Here is a 23298-nt window from a genome sequence, read left to right as displayed (position 1 = left end):
AATTACTTTGCGATAATGGAATGACTATTTCATCATCGCTGTTCACGTTGATTTGTAATGCACTTCCCATGCAACTCGTGTCAATTTCTTCGATATGGTCGCAGAAAACTTGCCCTGTTTCCGATTTGTTCTTCGACGAAAAGACATCGCAATCAACACGTATAATCGATCTATTTTCCATTTCTGTTGACTCTTCGTTTAAATCGATTGTTGTTAAATTTGATTTTTCAGTTATAACTCCAGGCATTGTAGACGTTAGCCTTTTGCTTGTTGTTGACATTGTTGTAACTTCAATATTGGTATTTGATTTCTGTCCGTGATGACAATCGACTTTTTCGATATTTGTTTTGTTCGTTGGATAAATGATTAATTTTACTTTATCGTGCCATGGTGGTAGAAACGTTGCCAAATAATCACAAGAGAAATAATTTTTTGAAATGCCCAAAGCAGATAGCTTCGGGAAAATCGCTCGATTCACACTATTTATCTCAGTCAATTCATTTCCTTCCAAACGAAGTGTTTCTAAACTTAAGAAGTTTCTGTACAATAAAGTGAAATTGACTTTCTGCAGACGATTAAAGGACAAATCGAGAACTTCCAAATTCATTTGATGATAGAAAGTGCTGAAATCGAAATTCGATAAATTTGTGTGGCTTAAATTGAGATACACCAAATTTTCGAATCTTTCGAATGTCTCGGCTATAATTGGTCCAATGAAATTTGATGAGAGATCGAGTGTTTTGATTGATGCTCCCACAAAATCGATGATTTTTGGAGCGTTTTTCAATTGATTTTCAGAAATATTCAAGAAAGTAAGCTTTTGGAACTTTTCCTTGCCTATAGGAAATTCGAAGCTCTTTTGTGGCATACGAACAATTAGTTCGTCTCTTTGATCCAAATCAAATTCGACTGAATTTTTGAAGCAACTTGTACTGAACTCAGTGACATTAGCCCAAGTAAAATTTACTACAGCTTTGTTCATTATTGGTATGAAAATATTGCAATCGACGCGCCTCAGTGGATTATTCTCCAAATACAAACTTTTCAATTTTTTGTTATTTTCAAACAAGTCTTCATTCAATGTTGTAATCAAGTTGAAGCTCAAATCCAATGTGATTAGTTCACCAAGTTTGGAAAATGTGTTTGCATTCACATTTAAAATCGATGCTTGACTTAAGTAAAGATGTTTTAGTTTGATAACTTTGCGAAATATATCAGCGTTTAATTCAGGAAAAAAATTTAATGAAGCATCCAACGTCTCCAATTTGGCACTCAGTTTTGAAAATTCTCTTCCCATGTTTCGTATTTTATTGTTTGAAACGTTGAAGTAAGTTATATTTTCGGCATTTCCTGTGAATTCCATGGTGTTATAATTATAATTGCGGCTAAAAACTATGTAATCGTTCTCTATTTTAACTTCAATTGGATCACTTTGTGTCATGCCACTTATGTCGAATTCTTCGACTTTTTCCCATAAAAGATATACTGTTGTATAATCACCTATTACGTTGTAACTGAATCGTTTGATTGGATTATTATCCAGGTGTAATGTTTGCAGTTTCTGATTGGATCGAAACGTATATCTACTGATAGTTTCAATAAAATTATTTCTCATATCCAAAGTGATTAATTCATTTAGTTCCCAAAATGTTTCCTTCTCCACACTGGATATTTTATTATATGATAAGTTTAAAATCGTCAATTGTGTTGCTCCTTTAAAGACATTTTGAAGTAGTTCGTTGATGTTGTTGTTGGAGATATCAATTGTGATTAATTCAGGAGCAATATCAAATAATTCCTTCTCCAGCATGGATATATTGTTGTGCGATAAGTTGATTTGCCGCAGTTTTGATAGTCCTTTGAAGTAATATTTGTGCAATGCATCGATTTTATTGTATGACATGTCAATTTTATTAATATTCGGTGTATTAATAAACAATCCATCCTTAATTGTGGATATCTTGTTGTGCGACAAATTCACAGTATCCAATAATGTCGCTTCTTTAAAGACATTTTGACGTAGTTCGTTGATGTTGTTGTAGGAGACATCAATTGTGGTTAATTCAGGATTACTATCAAATAATTGCTCTTCAATCATGGATATGTTGTTATGCGAGAAGTTAATTATTGAGAGTTTTGATGCTCCTTTGAAGTCATTTTGACAAAGTTTAGTGATGTTGTTGCCAGAGAAATCAATATTCATCAAGTTTGGGGCGAGAGCAAAAATAGATCCCGAAATGTTGGTCAATTTATTGTGTGATGCATACAAAGTATGTAATGATGAAAATTTCAAGTCATCTGAAGTTAAAATTTCAATTTCTTTTTGTGAAATATTGTATATTTTCACATTATAGAATTTGGCGGGAATTATTTCATCCAACCGACTTCCTGAACAAGGTTTCAATATCCTTACATGGGAATTGTATCCATTATCAAAAATATATCTATAACATTCACACGAACGTGAGTAACGGTTATGATAATTAGCACAATCGACATTTTCAACAAGATATTCATCAACATTGTCATCAATATTTTTTACGTTGCAATGCAATTCCACAAAATAATATGAATATCCATTATAATATGAGTTAATACAGCTTGTGATTTCTGCTGTAATCATAAGAAAATTCAAGCTCAATAATAATAATAACAAAACACAAATCATTTTTTCCATCATTTTACTTGATTTTCTTAAAGTATCTTATAACTGTGTAAGCTGTTTAACAGAACTCACTGAACTGATCACTGAGCTGTGATCCAAAACTGCATATATCCGGCAGGCATTCAACAAAGAAAATACATTTATCAAATGTGCCAGGCACACGTTTGCACTCAATTACTAAATATAAATAAGATTTACAATGTTGCAATTTCCTGTTCTAAACTTCGTTTCCTTGAGTAATCTACAATTGCTTTTACACAACCAATTTGTGTAAATAAAAAAAACTTTCAACGCCACAATACTTCTCCCATAGCCACAACAGCTATAATACTTATCAATGTTTCGCTATAAATTTCTTAGCTTCATTAAAACTCAATTCCAAAGAGTAAAAGATAAGAGCTTAATCCAAAATATCAAAGTTCATGTGCTCCTGTAAGCTCAGGAAGTTGATTGTGCCATTTATCGAATTGCATACAACAATGTAATCTCCTAAACCATATTTCTACGAGTGAGACATAAAAGAGAGTGTGCTTTTTCTTCATCCCATAATCTACTGCTGATTAATCTCTTCAGCTTCAATCGAACAAACGAATAAAAATATGCTCTCATTTACATTTCTTCATCCAAAGATTATTTCATACAAAAAAAAATAGATACGTGGCATAAACGCCAAACGAACAATGAATAATGAACGAATCCGTTTGTCGGACAAACTTATTTTAGAAAATAACATGTTACCAACTGGCAAATTTCTCTATATACGCTTCTCCAATACCTTTTGATCCTGTTTTCAAGTTCAATCAAGCAAAAAACTTCCTGAGATGGGTTTTATGTTGATAGCTACAACATTGCTTGAGTTATAATTATGTCATAAACATCCAAAAAAACGAAACGATTTTAAAGCTTGATATACATCAAGAAATATCTTATATTTTCCATTTCTTAAACTTTATTTTACAATCTTAAATCTGAAACGTCTTCTCAAGTGCTTTGAGCATTTCTACTAAACTGTCTAAAATCTAAATGATCAATTAATTCAACTGTGTTTGAGCTATTTCCCAACTGATCCAATTGATACGGAATGTGATTGTTTCTCGATTGACTTTTCAAGTTTCTTTTGAATCGTCGAATCCATTTCAGTTTCACCATCACATATACGATGCTTATCACCAAGAATATTGCCAGAAAATACTTTAGTACTCGTGACTTGGGCACTTTATGTAAATACCTCGATGCCGAGGTCGGCGTTAGTCTACTGATATCGATACGATGTATCTCATTTATGATCAATATATTTATTGTCGGTTCCCCGCCTATGCCCAGTGTCGCATCCGTTTTTGGTGTGTTTTTATCGGCCTTTGTTGTTGTGATTTCAGTGAAAGCGGATGCACTTTGGATTTCCAAAGTAAAACTCTCTGCGTTCTTGTCGTTCGAAGTGATGTCGATATCAGTTGTGGTTTCCATTATTTGCGTCGTTTCTTCTGCATTCAATTCAATGGTTTCTGTTTTGCCTCCAATTTTTATCGTTACTCCGTTCTCTATTTCATACACTTCGGTTGCAGCCATTGAATCAATTTCGGAGTTTGGATCGATTATCTCCGTTTGATAAGTTTGTTTTGCTCTATCAGTTGTTTCTTCTTCACTTTCTTTGACATTATTAACATTTTTGGTATTTTTCTCCTCATTCGCCTGTTTATTACAATTAATTCCGTTGCGTTGTTTTGATGAATCATCAGTCAACTGTAAACTTAGCCACTTTGAAAGTGGCACTTTCCCATGAAATCCATAAAATATTCGCATGTAATTTGAGTCAGTCGTCAATTTCGGAAAATTCCATTGAGTGACCCCTTCAAGGACGTTTAATTGATTGTCTTCTACCTTGAGTGTACGTAACTCATTGAAGACCACTGGCTCAAAGTTGAAACTCTGCAATCGATTGTGGGACAAATCAAGAATCTTTAGTTTCTTCAAATGTTGAAGCGTGTCACCAATGTCAATATGTGCCAAGTTCATGTGGCTCAAATTCAAATTTTCCAAACTGTCAAACCGTTTAATGAGTTCCCAGTCGAATTTTTCCAAAATATTTCCGGACAAATCCAAAGTTTCAATGACAGAACTCAATAATTCAATGACATTTCTTGTGTTTTCCAACTGATTGCCGGAGATATTCAAGTAAGTCAAGCGTTTAAACACATCTTTCGGACATCTTAACGTGGAACCACCACTTGCCAATCGAAATATAATTTCGTTGGATCCGTTCAATTCAATTCGCATCGACTTCTTCAAAGAACTTGTCTTGATTTCGACCACATTATTCCACAAAACATTCACCACTGTCGATCTCTTCAAAAGCATAAAAACATTGACATCGACCCGTTTAAATGGGTTATTCTCCAAATTCACGACACTCAATTTGCTATTACTCCGAAACATACCATTTTCAATTGTTTCAATGAAATTGTGGCTCAAATCCAATGTCTTCAATTTACGAAGTGTCGAAAAGGTTCCATATTCCACGCTGTATATTTTATTGCATGCCAAATCGATGTAAGCGATCTCTCTCATGTGCATGAAGTTCGCTGCTTTGACTTTGATTAATTGGTTGTGCGATGCATTCAGTATTTTCAAGTGATTCAATTTCAGTACAACGTCCGAAAGCCGCTCAACGCCAAAAAATGACAAATCAAAGGTGTGCAAATTGCTGAACGTTTCAAAAATGATTTGATATAATTTGGAACTCGTACAATCTCCCGTTCTGAGCCTAGGGGCAGAGCAGTACTAGCATAATAATTTTTGTTTAAAGTAATTCTATGTTGTGAGTAGTAATCCATATTAATCCGCAGTAATACACACTTGTGTAAATTCTAACAGCAGTGCAATGACGTTTCATGTGTACGTTGTGTATGACATTTGCTAGGCATAAAGCGATCGCCGTATATTTCGGATGAGACATTACCTCCCAAACATTGGTTTTTTTGCTCAAAAACGAAATTTTGTATGGGAAGTACCCTTAATATGCATTGAAATTTCTTCAAATTTTCAGAATGTTAACTTTTTGTGAAATAAATGACCTCTGCAAATTTTCACATGATTACGATTTCATACAAGCATTGAAAAGTATATCAAAAATTATTTTTATCGCAAAACAGATATCAGATTCAGTTTTCTCATGAATTCATATTTACGGTAAAAGATACGTAATAAATGCATGTTGTGGATCAAAGTGCGGAAAAGTTCATCTTACGGATGTAAGACATTCTATTTTTAATTGAGAATGATATTTCAATCGGAATTAATTAGATTTGATTACATTGATTTGATTAGATTGATCTCGAAAATGTGCTTTGTATTTGTCCACTACCGATTGCTAATGAAAAAACTGTTGCCAATACATTCTGACATTTCAAACGTCAAAACAATGCTGTATCACAATTAAATCAAGTTATTTCGGTAGAGAATGTTGTGTTTGCTAATTTGAAAATTAAACAATTTCAATACAAAAATGTGACGCAGAATGAACAATGAACATCAACGTACCAATCGACATCATATCGACTAGTTGCGATAAATTGAAGAATGCAGGCAGACGATCGGCCGGACATTCCAATAAGTATATGGAACGAACCGATTATGCGACCGAATAATCGGCCATGTCGGGTAAGTTGAAGATGGATCAAAGTCCGATATTTGGCGGTTTTCTCTAATAACATACTCTTTTGTTTTGCAGACACAAGTGAAGCTCCATCGCTTGCAAGTCACGTGCGCCGCGTTCGTGTACCATCAAACGTGGATCAATTCTCAGACGTTGATCAATACTTGGATGATTTGTTCAGTCCAGTCTTAGATGGCCTTTAAAGGTTCGCTTTTGTTATAGTTAAGAGCAAAGATTTCAAAATGTCATAATGCTGGATAACATTTGTATTCATAACAATTATTATCGTTTGCACAAATTACTATATTCACAACAAAGCAATTTTTCGATACTTCATAGTATGATGTTCATACTTATAGTGTTCTTGAAAACCCAAACAAATATATTTCAGTCAACTGAAGCTCGGAAGCAAAATCATGGCGACGTTTATATAAATTCTAAATATCGAATCAATAAAATCATTTCAAATTCGAAGGAAAGGCTGTTTTTAATCTCATGGCATCAGATTCTGATGAAAACTGTTATTAACGCTTTAAGTAACTTCTTGATGAAGCTGGATATTCTGCAAATGGAATATTTCTTTTAAAATAAAATTAAATGATAACATCTGTAGACTAGATTCATCAATTCAAATTCATTTACAAAATTGAAAAGGTAACAAATAAAATGTTCATTTCAATACTCTTATTTTATGTTTTGTGCGGTTTTTGGAGTTCTGATTTATCTCTATTTCTATTTGTATTGTTATTTTGTAATTGAAGCAATAGTACATGAATTAAACTGCTCGTTATTCTGTGATTTCAATGTTATGGAGAAGAAGAAAAGATGCCAAAAGAGTTATGATCAATATATTGTGATTTGAAAGTTTTCAGATGAGAATATTCAGTTACTATATTCCATCTGACGATGAACGGTTTTCATGTGGTGTTTAGCACCACCTTGCATTGCAAATCGTGTGTCACATAGTTTGCACGGAAATGGCTTGTCACCCGTATGATGGTTTCTCATGTGCAGCTTTAATTGATGTGACTGAACCATTGAAACTTTACACAAGTAGCACTGATGCAGGCGACGATTGCAGCGTTTTTCGTGTGCTTTCTTGTCGTCTTCTTGTGCAAACGGTCGATAACATTTGGCACAACGAAACGAAAGTTGTTTGGCATGTGTAGCCAAATGTTTCTTAAGATTGCTCTTCTGAGAAAATTCCTTTTCACAAACACCACATTGGAATGGTTTTTCGCCCAAGTGTTTTGCTTGCATATGGTGCTTCAAATTGGTTTTGCAAAAACATTGATGTGGACAGAGATAGCATTGGAATCGTCGGCATTTGCATCGATCCTCATGCAATTGTTTTTCATTTTCTTGAGCGAATCGATGACCACATTTCAGGCAGGCAAACGACAGTTGTTTGACATGAGTCCGAAAATGCTTGTTTAGATTCTGTTTGGTTACAAATGCGCTGGAACAAACATGACATGCGAATGGCTTAATGCCACCATGGATTTTCTGGTGTCTATTCAAATTGCTTTTGTCTGAAAAAGTTTTGGCGCATATTTCACATTCAAAGGGCGTCTTGCCAGTGTGCGTCCGAATATGTCTTGTAACATTTGGTTTGTTAGATGAAGCATAATTGCACAAATGACATTTGTGTTTCTTCGGTCCCTTTGCTGCTGATTGTTTCGAAGATCTGCCTTTTCGTGCCTTCTTCTTTTCACGCATACATCGTTTGCGATTGATGTTTGAGTTTTTCCTTAGAGCGTTTTGATTTTCACCAATTTGACCGCCGCTTTCATTTTCATCCTCCTCCCCACCTTTCTTTGCGATGTCGTAATCTTTCTTCCAACATTCACCTTCACATTTGATCTCCTTTTTCACATCAACGAGTTCATCGTCACTCTCACTTTCTGATTTGATATTGACAATCGATGGTGCGACTGGTGACGGCGGTGACGAATATTGAATCATTTCCACGCCATCTTTTGGCTCCTCCTTGACCTCTCGCTTTACTACGACTACAGTTTGCTTGTGCTTACAGTCTTTGCACTTCTGCTTCTTCTCTCGATTCAAAGCACCATTGACTGAATAAGGATTCATGCTGACTTTTGCTGTCAGATCCTGAAAAACAAGAATTGGATTGAGATTTTTGAATACACCGGCAAAGCGGAACACTAATTGATACTAATTATTTTGCTGAAAAAACACACAAAATCTATCGTGAACGTGACGCGAAGCCAAAAAACAACAATATTTTCTCACTATAAATGTGAGGTTATGAAATCTTATTATATTTTTTATCCACTATTTTATTTTAAACTCAATTCAGTCGATAAATTTTAGTGTAAATAATAAAATTTGATGTGTTCAAAATGAAAATATTCACAAAACACACCTTTAAGTCTTATTTATTTATAGAAATCGTTTGGAAATTCAGTTTGTATGAAATGTGCCCGTATACGTGTACCTCGTTCCCTTCGACAGTGCACAATGAATAGTCGTTCTGTCACTGTCACTATTGGCGCATATTATATTGATTGTCTTGAAGATGCAATCAATTGATATGAAGTTGTCCATATTTAATTCCGCCATGCAAATCATGCAATTCTAGTCAACAAATCAAGTCAATGAAGAAAAATATATACCACGCGATAGTTGTATGCTTTCAAATTCTTTTATCCGTTCACTGTAGATTTCAAGTAAGTATATCGAGCTTGGACAATTCAGCATTCATTACGTCAGTAATATGTGCACTGTTTTTTTCACCTCACACACCAATAGTGTGAAGTATTCATTATGTAAGAAAAATGCATTCTGCACGTGCAACCAATTAACAAAATGCACCGTGAAATGACGCAATAATATAGTGCATTTCTGAACCAAACAAAAACAGCGTTGGGCTCATATGAAAAAAAAAACTCGTTTTTCATTTTTAAAATATCTTCTTGTCGTGCGCTACACACTGAATATGAAGTGAGTAAACTTGATTACATGATTGGTGGAACTGGTATTTTTACATCGAAATTTGAATCTAACGTTCAGTTTTTCTCACTCATAAATCTTGACAGCAAAATAACTTAAACTATTTTATGAACTAAAGTCGACCAACTACTCGAATGCGATCAAAAGCACGCTGCACGCTGATGGTAAATGTATTGACTGCACAAGCAAATTTACTTATTTCATATTTTGTATGTGTGTGTGTATGTATGCAGCCTTAAATGTCTTTTTATTTCTCGTTCAAGGAGATTCGGAAAAAAGTCAATTCACAAGAAACACAAAGACAACATATAACATAGTGTTATATATATATAAAAAGGTTGTAAGATGTATTTGCATTGATGCAAAACTAGAGCAAAAGAAACAATTCATAATTTGCACGATTTTAATGAAATGTGTTCCAAGGAAACTTGCCACACATGGTATCAGCACACGTTTTTTTTTGTATATGCACACACTGGTTCCTTTTCACACATTGCTTATCGAAATAATTTGAGAGAATTTCATGCATTTATTTCGGTTTGATTGCGACAAAAAGACACTTTATTTTTCTCACACATTTCATTCCAATTTGTAAAGAAAAACAAAGAGGTCAATTTTAGTCACAAAAAAAACTTATTAATTTAGCGGTAAATTGCATTGAAATAAACTTGTTTCTGTTCAAATCGATTCAATTAAAATGCCGACAAGTCGTTTTTTTTTCAAATTTATTTAGTCGGTCTTTTGGAAACGCTGTGAAAAAAGATGTTTGGAAACAGAAAGAACTCTGCTGAGGAAACAAGCATCGATCTTTGGTGACGATTCAATTATTTTATAAATTAAATCATGTCAAGCCTGTCTTCATTTGAACAGTATAATACTTAATTCAAGTGTTGAGTGTTAAATTGTGGTCTATTTTCAACTGAAAGCGGTTCAAGTTCTACAGGCTCCAATTGAGCTACTCTATTCAATCTTCTTCTTGCAATAACACCAGGAGACGTTTGAAAAGAAATTCATTGATAATTGAACCGATTTCGGAACTGAAAAAGAGACATTTATATCGAAAAGTTTGACGAGGAGATCTTTTTTTTCATTATTTGAGGGTTTTTTGATCAGAAGACCCGATATTTTGTGTTAAATTCTCACGAAAAATACGTTCTTGTTTTACTTTTCTGCACCCCCAGTGTGGGAAAGTTATTTCTAGTCCTCTTTGTCCGGTACATTGACCTTGACACGATTCCAAATGCTAATAAACAGGTAAAATAACTTGTTTGCTGCAGAGAACTTCATGAAATTTTCGAATATTTGAAGTAGATTTTCAATAAAAGCTTCAATCACCTTCAGATCACTGAAGTCTGTGCTATAAATTCTTTTTCTTAATTTATTATTATATTACCAAACCACATTCTGTGTTTTACCATTGAAGAATCATTGCATTCTCTCAAAAAGCACTTTTCATTTTGAATTCATACAGAAGCATGCATAAAATTAAATTGGATTCAAATGCGGCTCTGTCGCTTCAACAACTCATGACGAATAAAGTCTTTTGATTTATTGTATGCTTGTTGCGACTACCATCAGAAAAAACCCATTTGCATGCGATTTTATGAGTTGAAAAAACTTTCGATGGCATTTAAGCGGTGAACAATTTATCGTGTTCCTTTTTTGCGATGAATTCTATGACTGAGTATGAATGAAATGCAAAACCAGTTTAAAAGTCAGACAATTATGATTATATTAGAATAAAGAACCGGCTTCAGTGTTTCTGCAATGTAGCCTCCTTATGGTTCAGTGTCTTTTGCTGCACGTTTCATACCCAAAAATGGCAATGCAATCGGCGCTAATCCAATTCACACAATCTCGTACGAATTGTTCGCTTGAAAACAATGAACATTCCAACACATCAACCTTGTCACAATAAACCACTCGATCGAAGGAGTTTACTTACCTTTGAACTTTTGAATCTGGACCGACTGCTCAAAGAGCCAAAAACACTCAAAGTAACAAAGACCCGATGATACTGCCAAAAGTAAGATCAAATACCAACCAAAAACGGATAGGTTTCACGCTAGGGGCTTTCATCATTCGTTCATACAAATTTATACACAATATTCACGTCCTATTCATCATATATACGATTAAAATTTCTCGCCTATACCAGTGAATAAGGTGTATTTTAAACTGCAGTGTACACACACACACAGTATTGCTACACAGAATCGAAGAAGATCCGCACAAAAGAGAACAAAAAAACATGCCATAGACGAAATATATACGAAATATACACGAAATATACACCAAATATATGCAGTTATGCACATTTATTTGCGCGTATTACAGATGATTTTGCAATATAGTTCACTATTTAGAGTTTAAATCGTATACATTTGAAGATAAAAGCCCCTAGGTTTCACGTCTACATTAATTCCATTTTTGCACACTCATTATATTACCTTTCAAGTTTGTTTCACAAAAACAAAAGCAAGCGGCTGCAAGTCAATTCAAAATGAAAAATGCAAATTTTTAATCTTAAACTAAAACTTTATTATTGAGAAAAGTTGATCAATCGTAGACTTTCGTCGTTAAATTGAGCATTGGACAATTTGAATGCTTGAATATTCCGGCTCCTCACCGGCAACAATCGGCAACCAACATCGACCTCTTCGCCAAAATCAAATTCAACGGTATTATTTCTCAAATAATCCATAATTTCCATGACCGTATCACAGTCAATTTCATTTCGTGACAAATTGATAAACTCTAAATTCGGTAAAAATGATTTGAAATCAGTGTAATTTTCCATTTCAGCAATGTGATTCGCTTCGAGTTTCAAGAATTTCAATTGTTCCAACGGTTCGAATGTATTCCAATCGATGGTGGTCAAATTATTTTCAGAGAGATCAAGTGATAGTAGCATTTTTTGATTGATAAATGTATTTGGATCCAATTCAGATAGGCCACAGCCGCGAATTTCAAGGCTTTCCAAATTGGTCAATTCGCTAAAAACATCCGGATTAATTTGTCCGATTGGATTATACGACGCATCCAGATCGGTTAATTTTGTTAAATTACCCAAATCAAGTGGAAGTTCTTGAATTTGATTTCGAGCCAAAAACAATGACTTCAAATTTCGAAGGCCATCGAAAACCCCGTTGGGCAACGTTACCAATTGATTGAATCCAAGTTCCAAAGTTTTTAGCGTTGTTAATTTATTAAAAACTCCATCGTCGATCACGCTTATTATATTCACCGACAAATCAATGCGTTCGATCGCTCGAAATCCACTGAAAATACCCGTTTGCAAACGTGCAATTTGATTTTGATTCAATTGCAGCATTTGCAATTTGGACATATGAACTAATGCACCGACTTCAATTGCACCGATGCCATTTCGAGATAAGTCCAATTTCAGCAGATTTTTCGTGCCTTTTAACGTTTTATTGCGAATTTGCGGTATTGAATTTGCCTGTAGATTTAAGATTTTTAAATTCGTCAAACCACCGAAGGCCTTGTCTTCGATTTCTGTGATTAGATTGAAACCCAATTCAATGTATTCCAATAATGGAGCATATTTGAAGAGACGTCGCTCCAATTTGGCGATTCGATTATTGTAGCCGAGATTTAGGTACGTCAATTTTGTTGCATTTCTTAATTGGCGACGGGTCAGCGTTTGCACATCAGAACGCACTGACAACGATCGCAAATTTGGCAACAAATTGAATGTGTCGCTCGGTAGCGTCGTTAAATTGGCAATTCCAAGTGTTAATTGAGTGATGTATTTTGTATAAGGGCGAAAATCCGATGGCATAGCCGATAATAGCGTCTTATTATCGTCTAAGTAGTTGAAAACACAGGTAAGACTTTGATTGTCATGACCATGACTGCATTTTATCTCGTACGGGTGGATGAGATTTATCAAAATGTTCGATATACATAGCCAAAAGAAACTGCGCACGGTGAAGAGACATGCAAAAGAATAAAGGAGATATATTTAGTTTCGGTAGATTTTTGTTGTGATTCCACAGAGAGTAAGATATTTTTACGCTAATTTATGCTAATTTTTGAAAGAAAGAAAACAAAAAATGGAATTTAAAGAATGAGAATTTTGTGCAAAAACACGCTAATTTGAGCATTATTCGACACTTTTATTCACATATGTTTCACTGTTGAGTCACATCGTGCAGATTTTGCCATTTTTTATTCAAAAATTTTCAATGGGTAATTTTTTTTTTTTTTTTTCAATTTTTTTCGCACGTTTGGATGAAAACCTCGAAGGTTTTTGTTTAATTTAAAATAATTAATTTTCGTTATATTTTCTTCTCAAGTCGACATTTTTTCGAATTTTTTTCAACAAACTGCGATTTATTCGTTCTCACAGTGATAAATTTCCAATAAATCAAATCGACGAATTTTAGGCTTGAATACACACGATTTAGTGCAATAAACAAATGTATCATTCGTAATCTTTGTGCATAGAGTAGCGACTTTTAACTATTAAGAGTTTTTCACGACTTTTAACTACTATTTTCTTCGCAGTTTCGAATCAAATTTTTGTCCGGAGAAAAAGTCGATGTCCACTTATATAAAAGAGGACCTATGTATTTCCCATTAACAAATCACTTGGCACCATTTACAATATTCCCAAGATTCAAAAGCACCGTGCACAAACAAGATTTGTGTCCAAAAAAAAGATCTGTCAGTAATAAAAGCTGAACTCACTCACATGACGATCGTGTGTCGACTCAACGGCAGGTTCATATTGTGTTGAAAATCCGAAAATAAACTAAAATTACGCAGAAAATAAGACTAACTTTGGAAAGAACACAATCAAACTGGTAACGTGACTATATGAACATAAACTGGTTAAAAAATTCTCTCTGAGATAAATTGTGTGTGGCGATTGCAAAACGCAATTTTCTGTTCATTGCTATTGCGTGTTCGTCTCACGGTGGGGATTCAAAGAAGGAGAACGCGTTTTCAGTCATTGCAATTGCCATATAATAGTAACAACTGTTGAATTAACGTAGGCTGCCGTATGGTATTTCCCATGGTTAGTCGATTGGCAGAATGGTAGTGTGACAAATGTGCTACGTAAGTCATTTATTTTGCAAAATTATTATTATTCAACTTTAATTTAGTGCAATTTTGAGCAAGCATTATGTGCAGTAAAAATTCTGTTGAAATAAAATTCTAGTTCAAGTTTACCCAACAAGTAGCCAATCAAAGACTGGAAATACCACTTTAGATTGCACTGGTGTTGGTTGAACAATCAAATTTATCGAGCCAACCATATGGTTTGGACGTGGACTAAACTGGGAAATAATTCGGTGTTTTCAATTTGAAAAATCAATTTGGAAACAATGATCGGAGTTCAAGAACATATCAAACTATGCCGAAAAAAAACTCTTCGCGCGCGCGTCAATGACTTGAAGTTTCATTCGGTAAGATCAATTTAATTGCTTTTTATTCATGAAGAAACAAAAAGAACTTCCGATTATATGGTGATTTTTAACACCTTTTGGGCATGAAATGAATGTGCAAAATAATAATCGTCTTTTTAAGTGTACAAGTTCAATGTGGTTCCGTATGGTGATTTCGAATAAATTTGAGATCGGTGCGTAATATCCGCACCAGCTACTACTGTCAATTAATAAAATTTGATTTCTTGCATTTTTTTTTCCCCCGTTTCTCTTCTGATGTCACTTCTACGATGAATCAAAATTGTTTTCGAGATTTCAATGTGTTGATTAAATTAAACAGAAGCTTAATTTGTTGCGATTCTTTATTCTACAGCTAATTCTCATGACTTTTAAATTGCAACACTGCTTAATTAATGTAATTAAAACTGTGTTCATTAACGCTGCATTTGTTCTCAACAGTTTTTCTTTCTTTATTTATTTATTTAGCGATTTAGCGATTCAATTGAATACAAGTATTTTTTTGAGTGTCAAAACATAATCTCCATGTAACATAATTTCTGATATTCATCTACATATGTCGTTTGCAACGATTTGAAGTCATTTTTTTTTAAGTCAACAACTCATTAACATTCAATGCACTCTGCATTCATTGAAATATTTAATTTAGCACTTGATACTTGGTTACCATTTCAGTGCAGGTAGAACAATGTTTAATTCATATGTTTACATTGGCCTTTTATACTCTCAGTGTGTGTTGAAATTCAAGATAAAACGAAAATAATTCAAGAAAAAACGAATTGTCAACAAGTCCCTATGTCGAGTTACCGCCATGTCAACCCTTGTCAAGAACTTTTAATTATCAGTCTTAAAATTTTGGCGATCGAATAAAGCATTGACTTTGAACTGCTACTGAAAATAAACTGCAAAAACAGTATGTATGATTAAAAATCTCAAATCGTGCTAAATTTAATGACAAGCAAGAGAATAATGATAAAGCAGAGACCGTTCAAGCGACTCATTGCATGAGTGTGTCACATTCAATGAATGAATTCATCAGCTGTTTTTTTTTCTGCGCTTGTTTTTTGTTGTTATTCGCTTCGGTTGTTTACATTTGCCATCTTTTAGGCACGTTTCATTTTCTGCGTTTCTTACACACGGTATATGTTAAAGGTGAGAATTCAATTGCGAATGTCGCAACGGGACAGTACTAATCACGAATCTTATTATCAATGTGATAATAATTCACAGCGAGATCAACAAGAATTGTTAAAATTGGAAAATTTCCCAAGCGGAATGGTTCTTCTGTTGGATTTTCTGCAAATTTCTTTCGAAAAAACCGAAAAAGTGGCTTTTCCGTCAAATAGACGATCTTTCACAAACACGTTAAATATTCGTATTTCATTCGGTTCCAACTTTCGTTTTTCTCTTTGCGTCTCTATTCCATTCACTCAATACCGGCTCTCACGACATCTTACTATACTAAACAACTATTTCAACAAGTTGTTGACAACGACACACCCATACACTTGTGTACGATTTGCATCGGATTGTGCTGTTTATTTTTTGTACGTGTCTGATTGTTTAATCACTTGTGTCACCTAGTGTTGACTCTTTCACTCTTTCAAAATGTACAGTTGATAACAGCCGTTCATACGTAAACACCGATCATCATACAGTGCTTGACGGCAACTTAGTGACAGCGGCTGTGTGTGTCTTTTCTCACAAAGTGAAAAATGAATCAAAATGATAAGTTGATTTTGTGCGTTGGAATTTGTGTTTTAGATATAATTCACGTTTGTCAAGAATATCCAGAAGAAGATTCTGATCGAAGGTTATTTTTCTATTACATAAAACAATACTATCTTTATCTAAGATCTAAGGTCATATATACTTTGTTCACGCAAAAAATGATGACAAAACGCAATCAAAAAGAAAATTACATTTGAAGCAACAAGTAATTTAATCTTTGTAAACAATGTTTTTTTTATGTTTTGTTTTGTAATTGTCTCTTTTTCAGGGCATTGAATGGTCGTTGGCAACGTGGAGGCAATGCATCGAACATGTGCACCGTATTGCGACAATTTGGTGCCGAATGTGAATTCATTGGATCGCTCAGTGATTCGAAGGCATTTTCGTTTCTCATTGAAGATTGTCGTGACCGTGGCATCGTGATCGATCATTGTGTTTATCATACGACACCGATTGCACCATTCTCATCGGTCATTTTAAATGAAATTAACGGAAGTCGTACAATTATCCATTCGAATCCAAATATGCCGATACTCAGCGCTGACGATTTTTCTAAAATACCATACGAACGTTACAAATGGATTCATTTTGAGGTCAGTCCACGTTTTCTTATGTAAGATATAAACGAGGTCTTGCACTTTAATAATACTTTGATTAAAAATTGAAAGAAGTACTGAACTATGTAGTATGTACACTGGAGAATCGTTTATTTTAAAAATGAAATATTAGGCCGAAATGATTGAAACAACAAATTGACTTACAGGCACGAAATGTACACGAAACAAAAAGAATGATTGATTCGATAGTGCAATGGAATGCTGAACACCCAGATCAACGAATTACCATCTCAGTTGAATTAGAAAATCGAACGGAAAAAAATTTACCGCTAGTAGCAGACGCCGATTATGTGTACCTCAGTAAAGATTTCGCCGAAATAATGGGTTGGATGAGCAAAGAAGTGGCCATTCACAATCTCAGGAAATATGTTAAGAAAGAGTAAGTATATTTTTCGACAAAAAGAATCGAAGAGCTGATATCTCCAGTTCAGTTAATTTTTCAAGTGATACTTTCTTAATTCAAGGGCTAAATTGGTGGTTCCATGGGGAATTGAAGGTGCAATAGCCGTTGACAATGAAAGTGATACGCATTTTTCTGCAATGGCACGACCTCCTGCTAAAGTGGTTGATACGCTTGGAGCCGGCGATACTTTTGTGGCATCAACTCTTTACGCATTAAGTAATGGCATTCCACTACAAGACTCCATCGATTTTGGATGTCGGATTGCTGGGAAAAAGGTTGGATTTTATGGCTATGATAATATTGCCTTAATTTCAGATGATTTACTCACTAAAATTCGAGATCAATGATTGATTTTGCAAGAAAAATGGACTTTTTATAAATACTGGTAATGCTAGATTTGATACATATTTAGATTTTGTTTGTTTTGAATAATTAAAAAGCAATTTTACAACTAAATTGAAACAAGTTTTCTTCAATTGAACACAATATGGGTAATTTGAATTGAAAGCTGTTCATTTGAATAAACGCCTGAATGGCGGCAATTCAAGTTGAATAATGTGTTAAAGTCACGTCTTTTCGAGAATTTGGGATTTTTTTTTCAAAAGAGGGGAATTTGTTTACAGTCTCAATTGAAGTAGCATTTATTTGTTTATTTTCTGCGCGTCTCTTTGAATAAAATTTGACGCATTTCTGACATTTGTCAAAAATGTAAAAAAAAACAGGAACAATAGACAATTGCGGATCAAATTCAACTGACTTTTTTGTTACATATTTGAAAAAATTATTTTCAAACCAGCATTTTTGTAGAGACAATGATAAATAACATGCATTTTACGAAACGATTTTTCCTCTATATAAGACGTATTTGGATTGACTTACACTTAGAACGTGAAATTTGAATAGATCGCCTTGACTACAATGAATTTGCTTGCAACCATTTTTGCAATAAGTTTTTACGTGGCCATAGGTAAGATTAACGTAATCGTGAACTTCATTTGTAGAAACTGGTGCTGAAAAGTTATACACCTTACAAATAAATACACACTGCGTGAAACTTACTTTCGATTCGTTTTGAGTCAAAACTTTTTACCACTTGATTAAAATTTAAAAAAAAATGTATTTCAGCTGGTGCAGGGAACAATGTTGTCGATGTTCTTGAATACGATCCCGACCCGCGGATCTCCGCTAAAAACCTTCAAGCCAACATATGGATTGAAGTAAAAGTCAAGCGCGTATCAGTAAATGGCGATGAGGAAAGTATTTATGTTCAACTTGAGAATAAGTACGATGTTCAAGTCGGCGATGTCTTACTTGGTTTTCGTTCAGCTAAAAAAGTAAAAGGGAGAAATCCGGTGTATAAAGAAGGTACACATACTTAGTCGAATATTTATTCATTGTAAAATTCAAGAGGAAATTCAAACGTCGCGGTTATGACTACTCGTAGACCCAAAAATAAATGATGATATATTTTTTTTTAAATTCCAGGTGATAAAATTTGGTGCAACATTAATATTCTCATTCCAAAGGATTATGATGTTGGCTATAATTATGTAGTCGTTCCCAAGTTTGAACAACCTCGTGTAGAAGACAGGATGCATCTGAGAAGGAATTATCCAAAGAACATACGCCATATTTAAATTTGTGATTCAGAGAATTTAAACACACACACACGGCTAAAATAGAGTTGACGCTCGATATATGATTGGAAAAGATTACAAACTCGACTTGAACTCATCTTAAAAAGTTGAAAAAGCCAGTGCATGATGTCTCCAAATTTGTACTGAATTATTTCACTTTCGTAGACTCACATTTGAATTAGTTAGAATATTCGTGAGCTCAAGAAATTTGTTAAAGTAAAAGAGCAATCTGTTCATATAAGAAAATATATGGGCACGTTGCAGTTTTATTTTGACAAATTTCTTGAGGTCACGCATATTCTAGCCGGTTCATTTCAAAGTCGAGTTTTTTTTAACACAACTATATGAGACCAGTCCAAATGCTACTAAAACTAATTCCGTCCTTTTCCGAATATTTAGTTTTACTTGTTTTCAATTGTTTTTTCCCGTGTGTTTGTTTCAATACGCAATTTTGTCAGTCAATTTGTTTTACATATTGGAAACTTTTGAATAAATTCTTGATTTGCAACCAGATTGTCCTTTAGTAATATCTCTCGTTGTTAAATTTTATCAGTTTTACGACATGAAATAAGAAAATGCAATTAATTATTGGTCAATTTATTTATTTGTTTCAGTTATAAAAGTTACAAAATTGTTGATTAAAAAATATTTTATTTCATTTTTCATTTCTTCAAATTTAAATTCTTTAGAAATAACCGCCATCCGTAAAATTTGTTTGAACACGCCAAATTTTAAAAACACGCATTTTCGTACACACACAATTTTTTCTGTTTCTGACATTTTGGTGTTAATTTTTCAAAAAGAAGCTCCTCCATACAGAAACATGTAAAAAAACGACTAAAATGATTGATACACCGTATACTAATAATAATATAATTTTTCAAGGGCCACGCCTGAATACAAGATAAAGCAGTACTTTCTAAGAAAATGGCCCACACCTCCATGGTGCCTATAACAGCTCTGCAACGGAGACATGTTTTTATACTAGTATATTAGATGATTTGAAATGTCTGCTTATAGATGTGAATTGGATATTGCCGATGAAATGATGTATTTATGCATGGGGCGGAAATGAATGAGACGAAATTTTCTCTCTCATGGGCGCAGCCATATTGAAAATTTTGTATGCGCTTATATGTAAAATTGGTGGCGCCACTGGTATATTTGATGGAAAAAGAAGAACATTTTTGAGTCTCACTCGTTTATATGTAAATTACATAGGCATTTCCAGGCCATGTATTTATGTGCGAAGAACTAAAATCTATGTTTATGTTGTTTTTGAAGTTAATAGTGTGTTTGAAAAATGTCGGTAATAATTAGTCATGCTAATTGTTATGTCAAACGATTAATCAATAAAAATCGATCCAATCCTCATTGGCCTTCAAAATATGTTTGGGAACATCGTTGGTGCCGTCCACATTTACAATTACAATATGAGCTCGATTTTTTACCAATGCCAAAATCGATTCATAAACTTTCAAATTAAAGTCCATTCCACGCAGATAATATTTGATTTCGGTTAAATTGCTTGAATGTTTCAACATAAACGAAATATGCGACGGAAGATTATTGATTGCAAATGGTTGTGATTGTAATTCAAAACTAACTTTTTCCAAAGCCGTTTGGGTCTTCAACAAATTTCTGAGCAATCTCTCCGAAATGTCACCATCAAATATGATGTGTGTCAGTGTTTTCAATGTCAGCATATTCGTGATTCTGCTTGTATGCGAATTCACCGGTATAATCGCAAACATTTCAATCGGTGAATTATTTTCGACAATCATATTAATCAATTCTTCCACTGATAATCCATAATAGATATGTCTCATGTCCAAAGACCTCAATTTTCGTAATTTACCCAATATCGGTGTGATAATCTGTTTCTTAGTTAAGCTGTGCATTTCTGGGGGCGATGGTGACAAACAACAACCCCACAAATTTAAATACTCGAGATTTGGTGAGAAACAAGCAATAATTTCGAGCGCAAATGATGGCAATTGATGACAATTACGCATTATTAGCCGTGCCAGTTGTGGATTCAGTGACAAAAAATTGACTAACGTTTTTTGTGTTATATTTTCAACTGAAGTAAACCAAACACATTCCAACTGTGGAAATGGACGCACAAACCAAGGTATTTCAACATCGGACAGCTGTATATTTCGAATGGTTAATTCCTTCACCGGCGAATCGAATCGAATGAATGATGGCCGTGCTCCATCCAATTCCAACTCTTGTACCGCTTCAAATTGATGTAGCTCAACCACTTGTGGATTGTTCATATCCAAATTATTAGTTCTTTGATTTGGAATTGAAATTACCAAACATTTTAATGTTTGGCGACCAAATGTGGAAATCAAATAAAGTAGTTTGTCATCACGTTGTCGGTCTCCCGTTGATTTCAATTCAATTTTCTCAATCAAATGTCCGAAATTGTAAAGGAGACTTTCGGTACGTTCATGGCGGATATTACAATTGATCGACACCTCGGTGAACATTGAACGGAAACAATTGACTGCATTTTCTTGGAATCGAACGCACACTTCAGCCACGCTCAAAAAGTCTTCCAAGTTGGTCATTCGAAGCAAAATCGCCCGGATACAGTCATTGTTGAGAATATTTAGAATGGTTTTTCCAGAAATTTGAGTGGGTACGATGTCCATGTTTCCGATAAGCAACGCCCTTTCTGTGAATTTTAATTAGACTTCAAATATAAAATACATTTTTTAACTCAAAATTAATGAAAAACATTTTTTCGAAGTAAAAAGAATTAAAAGATTAGCTTTTAGACGTTTCCACGATATCAGCCATCGAAAATAAAAGGATTTTGGTGTGAATTTTTCAGAAAGCACTCTTTCAAGCTATGTTACACCTTTTTTTAAATTAATAACTCACACCAAACCGATTTCTGTTCGATTTAAAACTATTTTGCTGACAATTGTTCTTAAAAGTCTAAAGGTTCACTTGAATTCTTAATGCATCGCAAATTATGCACCAAAATATATCGAATATAACAAACGAAGTTAAATAACGAACCGGTTCTCTTTTAGATGAATGTCAACTGGTTGAAAATATCGGGTCAAGTGACATTTGTGTGTCAAATGCACCAAATGGACTACTTGACTCGATATTAGGGCTGGGCATTTTTAATCAGTTTTAAAGAAAGGTTCAATGCCATAATTTGAACTATAATTTCTTCTTAATAACTCAAATTATGGTCGCATAGACACTTTACAAAATTAAAGATTCCATTCAAATTATGGCATTGGAAAAAAAGAGATGATCAAAAATGACCAGCCCTACTTGATACAGGTCTAGCTAATTATGTATGCTTTGGATATATAATGGCTCACAGGTGTCTGTGTTTGGAAGAAAACTCATTAAGTAAATATATGTGTTGGACAATGGTTAACACCATATTGATTGTGAGCTAATTCCAAGAGATGTGTACTTAGGCCTTAAAGCCTCTAATACAGCGTAGGAGAATTGACAATTCTTAAAAAGTTTTTTTTTCGGACGATAGATTCGTAGAATTATAAGGAGACTGAAGAAACTGTCGAGACAGTTTTCTTTCTTTGTCATTCTCTGTCTCATTTGTTGTTGTATTTTGGCTTACACAGAAAATATCTGCAGAATAACTCAATAACTCCTTTTGTCAATAATTTGGGATGAATATTTTATAAAAGAAGTTTTCACATTTAAAATGAATATAAGAAGATAATTAAAGATTCTTTCATTTCTGCGCCTATGAATATTTATTGGAAAATACTGGAGGAAAATACAATTCCAAATGAAAAGAATGAAAAAATTCATTATATTTATTGATTCCATATTGAAATACATGTATATTGTGGCAGTTCTTATCGCTTTTGACCGTGAACATTCTTCATGTGTTGGTTGGCATTGCCTTTCTTTGCTAATCGGGCAGCACACACTTGGCATGCAAATGGCTTCTCGCCGGTGTGAGGAGTTCGATGTGCATTTGAAAGGCTCATGTTCGTCAAAAAAACTTTGCATATATAGCACTGGTATTGGCGTCAATTACACGCTGCTTCATGTACATTTTTTTCGATTTCTTGCGAAAATCCTCGGCGACACTTCAAATGGGATTTACAGAAGCTATTGTATGGACATATATAACATCCATATCGCCGACATTTGCATTTGATTTCATGCGATTGC

The 23298-nt window shown here is 34.1% G+C and overlaps 5 protein-coding genes across 6 annotated transcripts; 2 read left to right on the top strand and 3 right to left on the bottom strand.

Moving 5' to 3' along the window:
- Positions 1 to 6: 6 nt before the first annotated feature.
- On the bottom strand, positions 7 to 6267 carry LOC116347806 (the record flags this gene model as incomplete). Its single annotated transcript, XM_031778537.1, has 3 exons — positions 6203 to 6267; positions 3670 to 5366; positions 7 to 2088 (listed from the first exon to the last, which is right to left on the bottom strand). Coding segments are annotated over exons 1-3 (3844 nt in total), but the record flags the coding sequence as incomplete, so codon positions are not given.
- A 754-nt stretch (positions 6268 to 7021) lies between these two features.
- LOC116347808 (zinc finger protein OZF-like) lies at positions 7022 to 8912 on the bottom strand. Its single transcript, XM_031778541.1, has 2 exons — positions 8707 to 8912; positions 7022 to 8432 (listed from the first exon to the last, which is right to left on the bottom strand). Exon 2 carries the CDS (start codon positions 8409 to 8411, stop codon positions 7200 to 7202), a length of 1212 nt encoding a protein of 403 aa, XP_031634401.1. The 5' UTR covers positions 8412 to 8432; positions 8707 to 8912; the 3' UTR covers positions 7022 to 7199.
- A 2901-nt stretch (positions 8913 to 11813) lies between these two features.
- LOC116347807 (toll-like receptor 3) lies at positions 11814 to 14140 on the bottom strand. Of its 2 annotated transcripts, none has more exons than XM_031778538.1 (2): positions 14014 to 14140; positions 11814 to 13237 (listed from the first exon to the last, which is right to left on the bottom strand). In XM_031778538.1, the coding sequence occupies exons 1-2, from the start codon at positions 14046 to 14048 to the stop codon at positions 11836 to 11838; spliced, it is 1437 nt and encodes a 478-aa protein (XP_031634398.1). In that variant the 5' UTR covers positions 14049 to 14140; the 3' UTR covers positions 11814 to 11835. The 2 variants fall into 2 exon arrangements, with proteins under 2 accessions (XP_031634398.1, XP_031634399.1); XM_031778539.1 differs by having other exon boundaries at positions 14010 to 14123.
- A 2236-nt stretch (positions 14141 to 16376) lies between these two features.
- On the top strand, positions 16377 to 17935 carry LOC116347802 (ketohexokinase-like). Its single transcript, XM_031778533.1, has 4 exons — positions 16377 to 16541; positions 16728 to 17052; positions 17223 to 17455; positions 17541 to 17935. The coding sequence occupies exons 1-4, from the start codon at positions 16444 to 16446 to the stop codon at positions 17824 to 17826; spliced, it is 942 nt and encodes a 313-aa protein (XP_031634393.1). The 5' UTR covers positions 16377 to 16443; the 3' UTR covers positions 17827 to 17935.
- Positions 17936 to 18024: 89 nt separating this feature from the next.
- Positions 18025 to 19564, top strand: LOC116347803. Its single transcript, XM_031778534.1, has 3 exons — positions 18025 to 18446; positions 18605 to 18844; positions 18965 to 19564. The coding sequence occupies exons 1-3, from the start codon at positions 18398 to 18400 to the stop codon at positions 19114 to 19116; spliced, it is 441 nt and encodes a 146-aa protein (XP_031634394.1). The 5' UTR covers positions 18025 to 18397; the 3' UTR covers positions 19117 to 19564.
- The last annotated feature ends 3734 nt before the right edge of the window (positions 19565 to 23298 follow it).

This window comes from Contarinia nasturtii, unplaced genomic scaffold (assembly GCF_009176525.2).
Source record: "Contarinia nasturtii isolate CC-2019 unplaced genomic scaffold, AAFC_CNas_1.1 Cnas_scaffold_2110, whole genome shotgun sequence".
NCBI lineage: Eukaryota > Metazoa > Arthropoda > Insecta > Diptera > Cecidomyiidae > Contarinia > Contarinia nasturtii.
This window is presented reverse-complemented; position numbering and strand designations above follow the sequence as displayed.

Coding starts and splice junctions, on each gene's coding strand:
- LOC116347808 (XM_031778541.1), bottom strand. CDS start 8,411: ATGAATCCTTATTCAGTCAATGGTGCTTTGAATCGAGAGAAGAAGCAG.
- LOC116347807 (XM_031778538.1), bottom strand. CDS start 14,048: ATGAACCTGCCGTTGAGTCGACACACGATCGTCAT. Junction 13,238..14,013: donor AGTCGACACACGATCGTCAT/GTGAGTGAGTTC, acceptor CACCGTGCGCAG/TTTCTTTTGGCTATGTATAT.
- LOC116347802 (XM_031778533.1), top strand. CDS start 16,444: ATGAATCAAAATGATAAGTTGATTTTGTGCGTTGGAATTTGTGTTTTA. Junction 16,542..16,727: donor GAAGAAGATTCTGATCGAAG/GTTATTTTTCTA, acceptor TCTCTTTTTCAG/GGCATTGAATGGTCGTTGGC. Junction 17,053..17,222: donor ACAAATGGATTCATTTTGAG/GTCAGTCCACGT, acceptor ATTGACTTACAG/GCACGAAATGTACACGAAAC.
- LOC116347803 (XM_031778534.1), top strand. CDS start 18,398: ATGAATTTGCTTGCAACCATTTTTGCAATAAGTTTTTACGTGGCCATA. Junction 18,447..18,604: donor AAGTTTTTACGTGGCCATAG/GTAAGATTAACG, acceptor AATGTATTTCAG/CTGGTGCAGGGAACAATGTT. Junction 18,845..18,964: donor AAATCCGGTGTATAAAGAAG/GTACACATACTT, acceptor TTTAAATTCCAG/GTGATAAAATTTGGTGCAAC.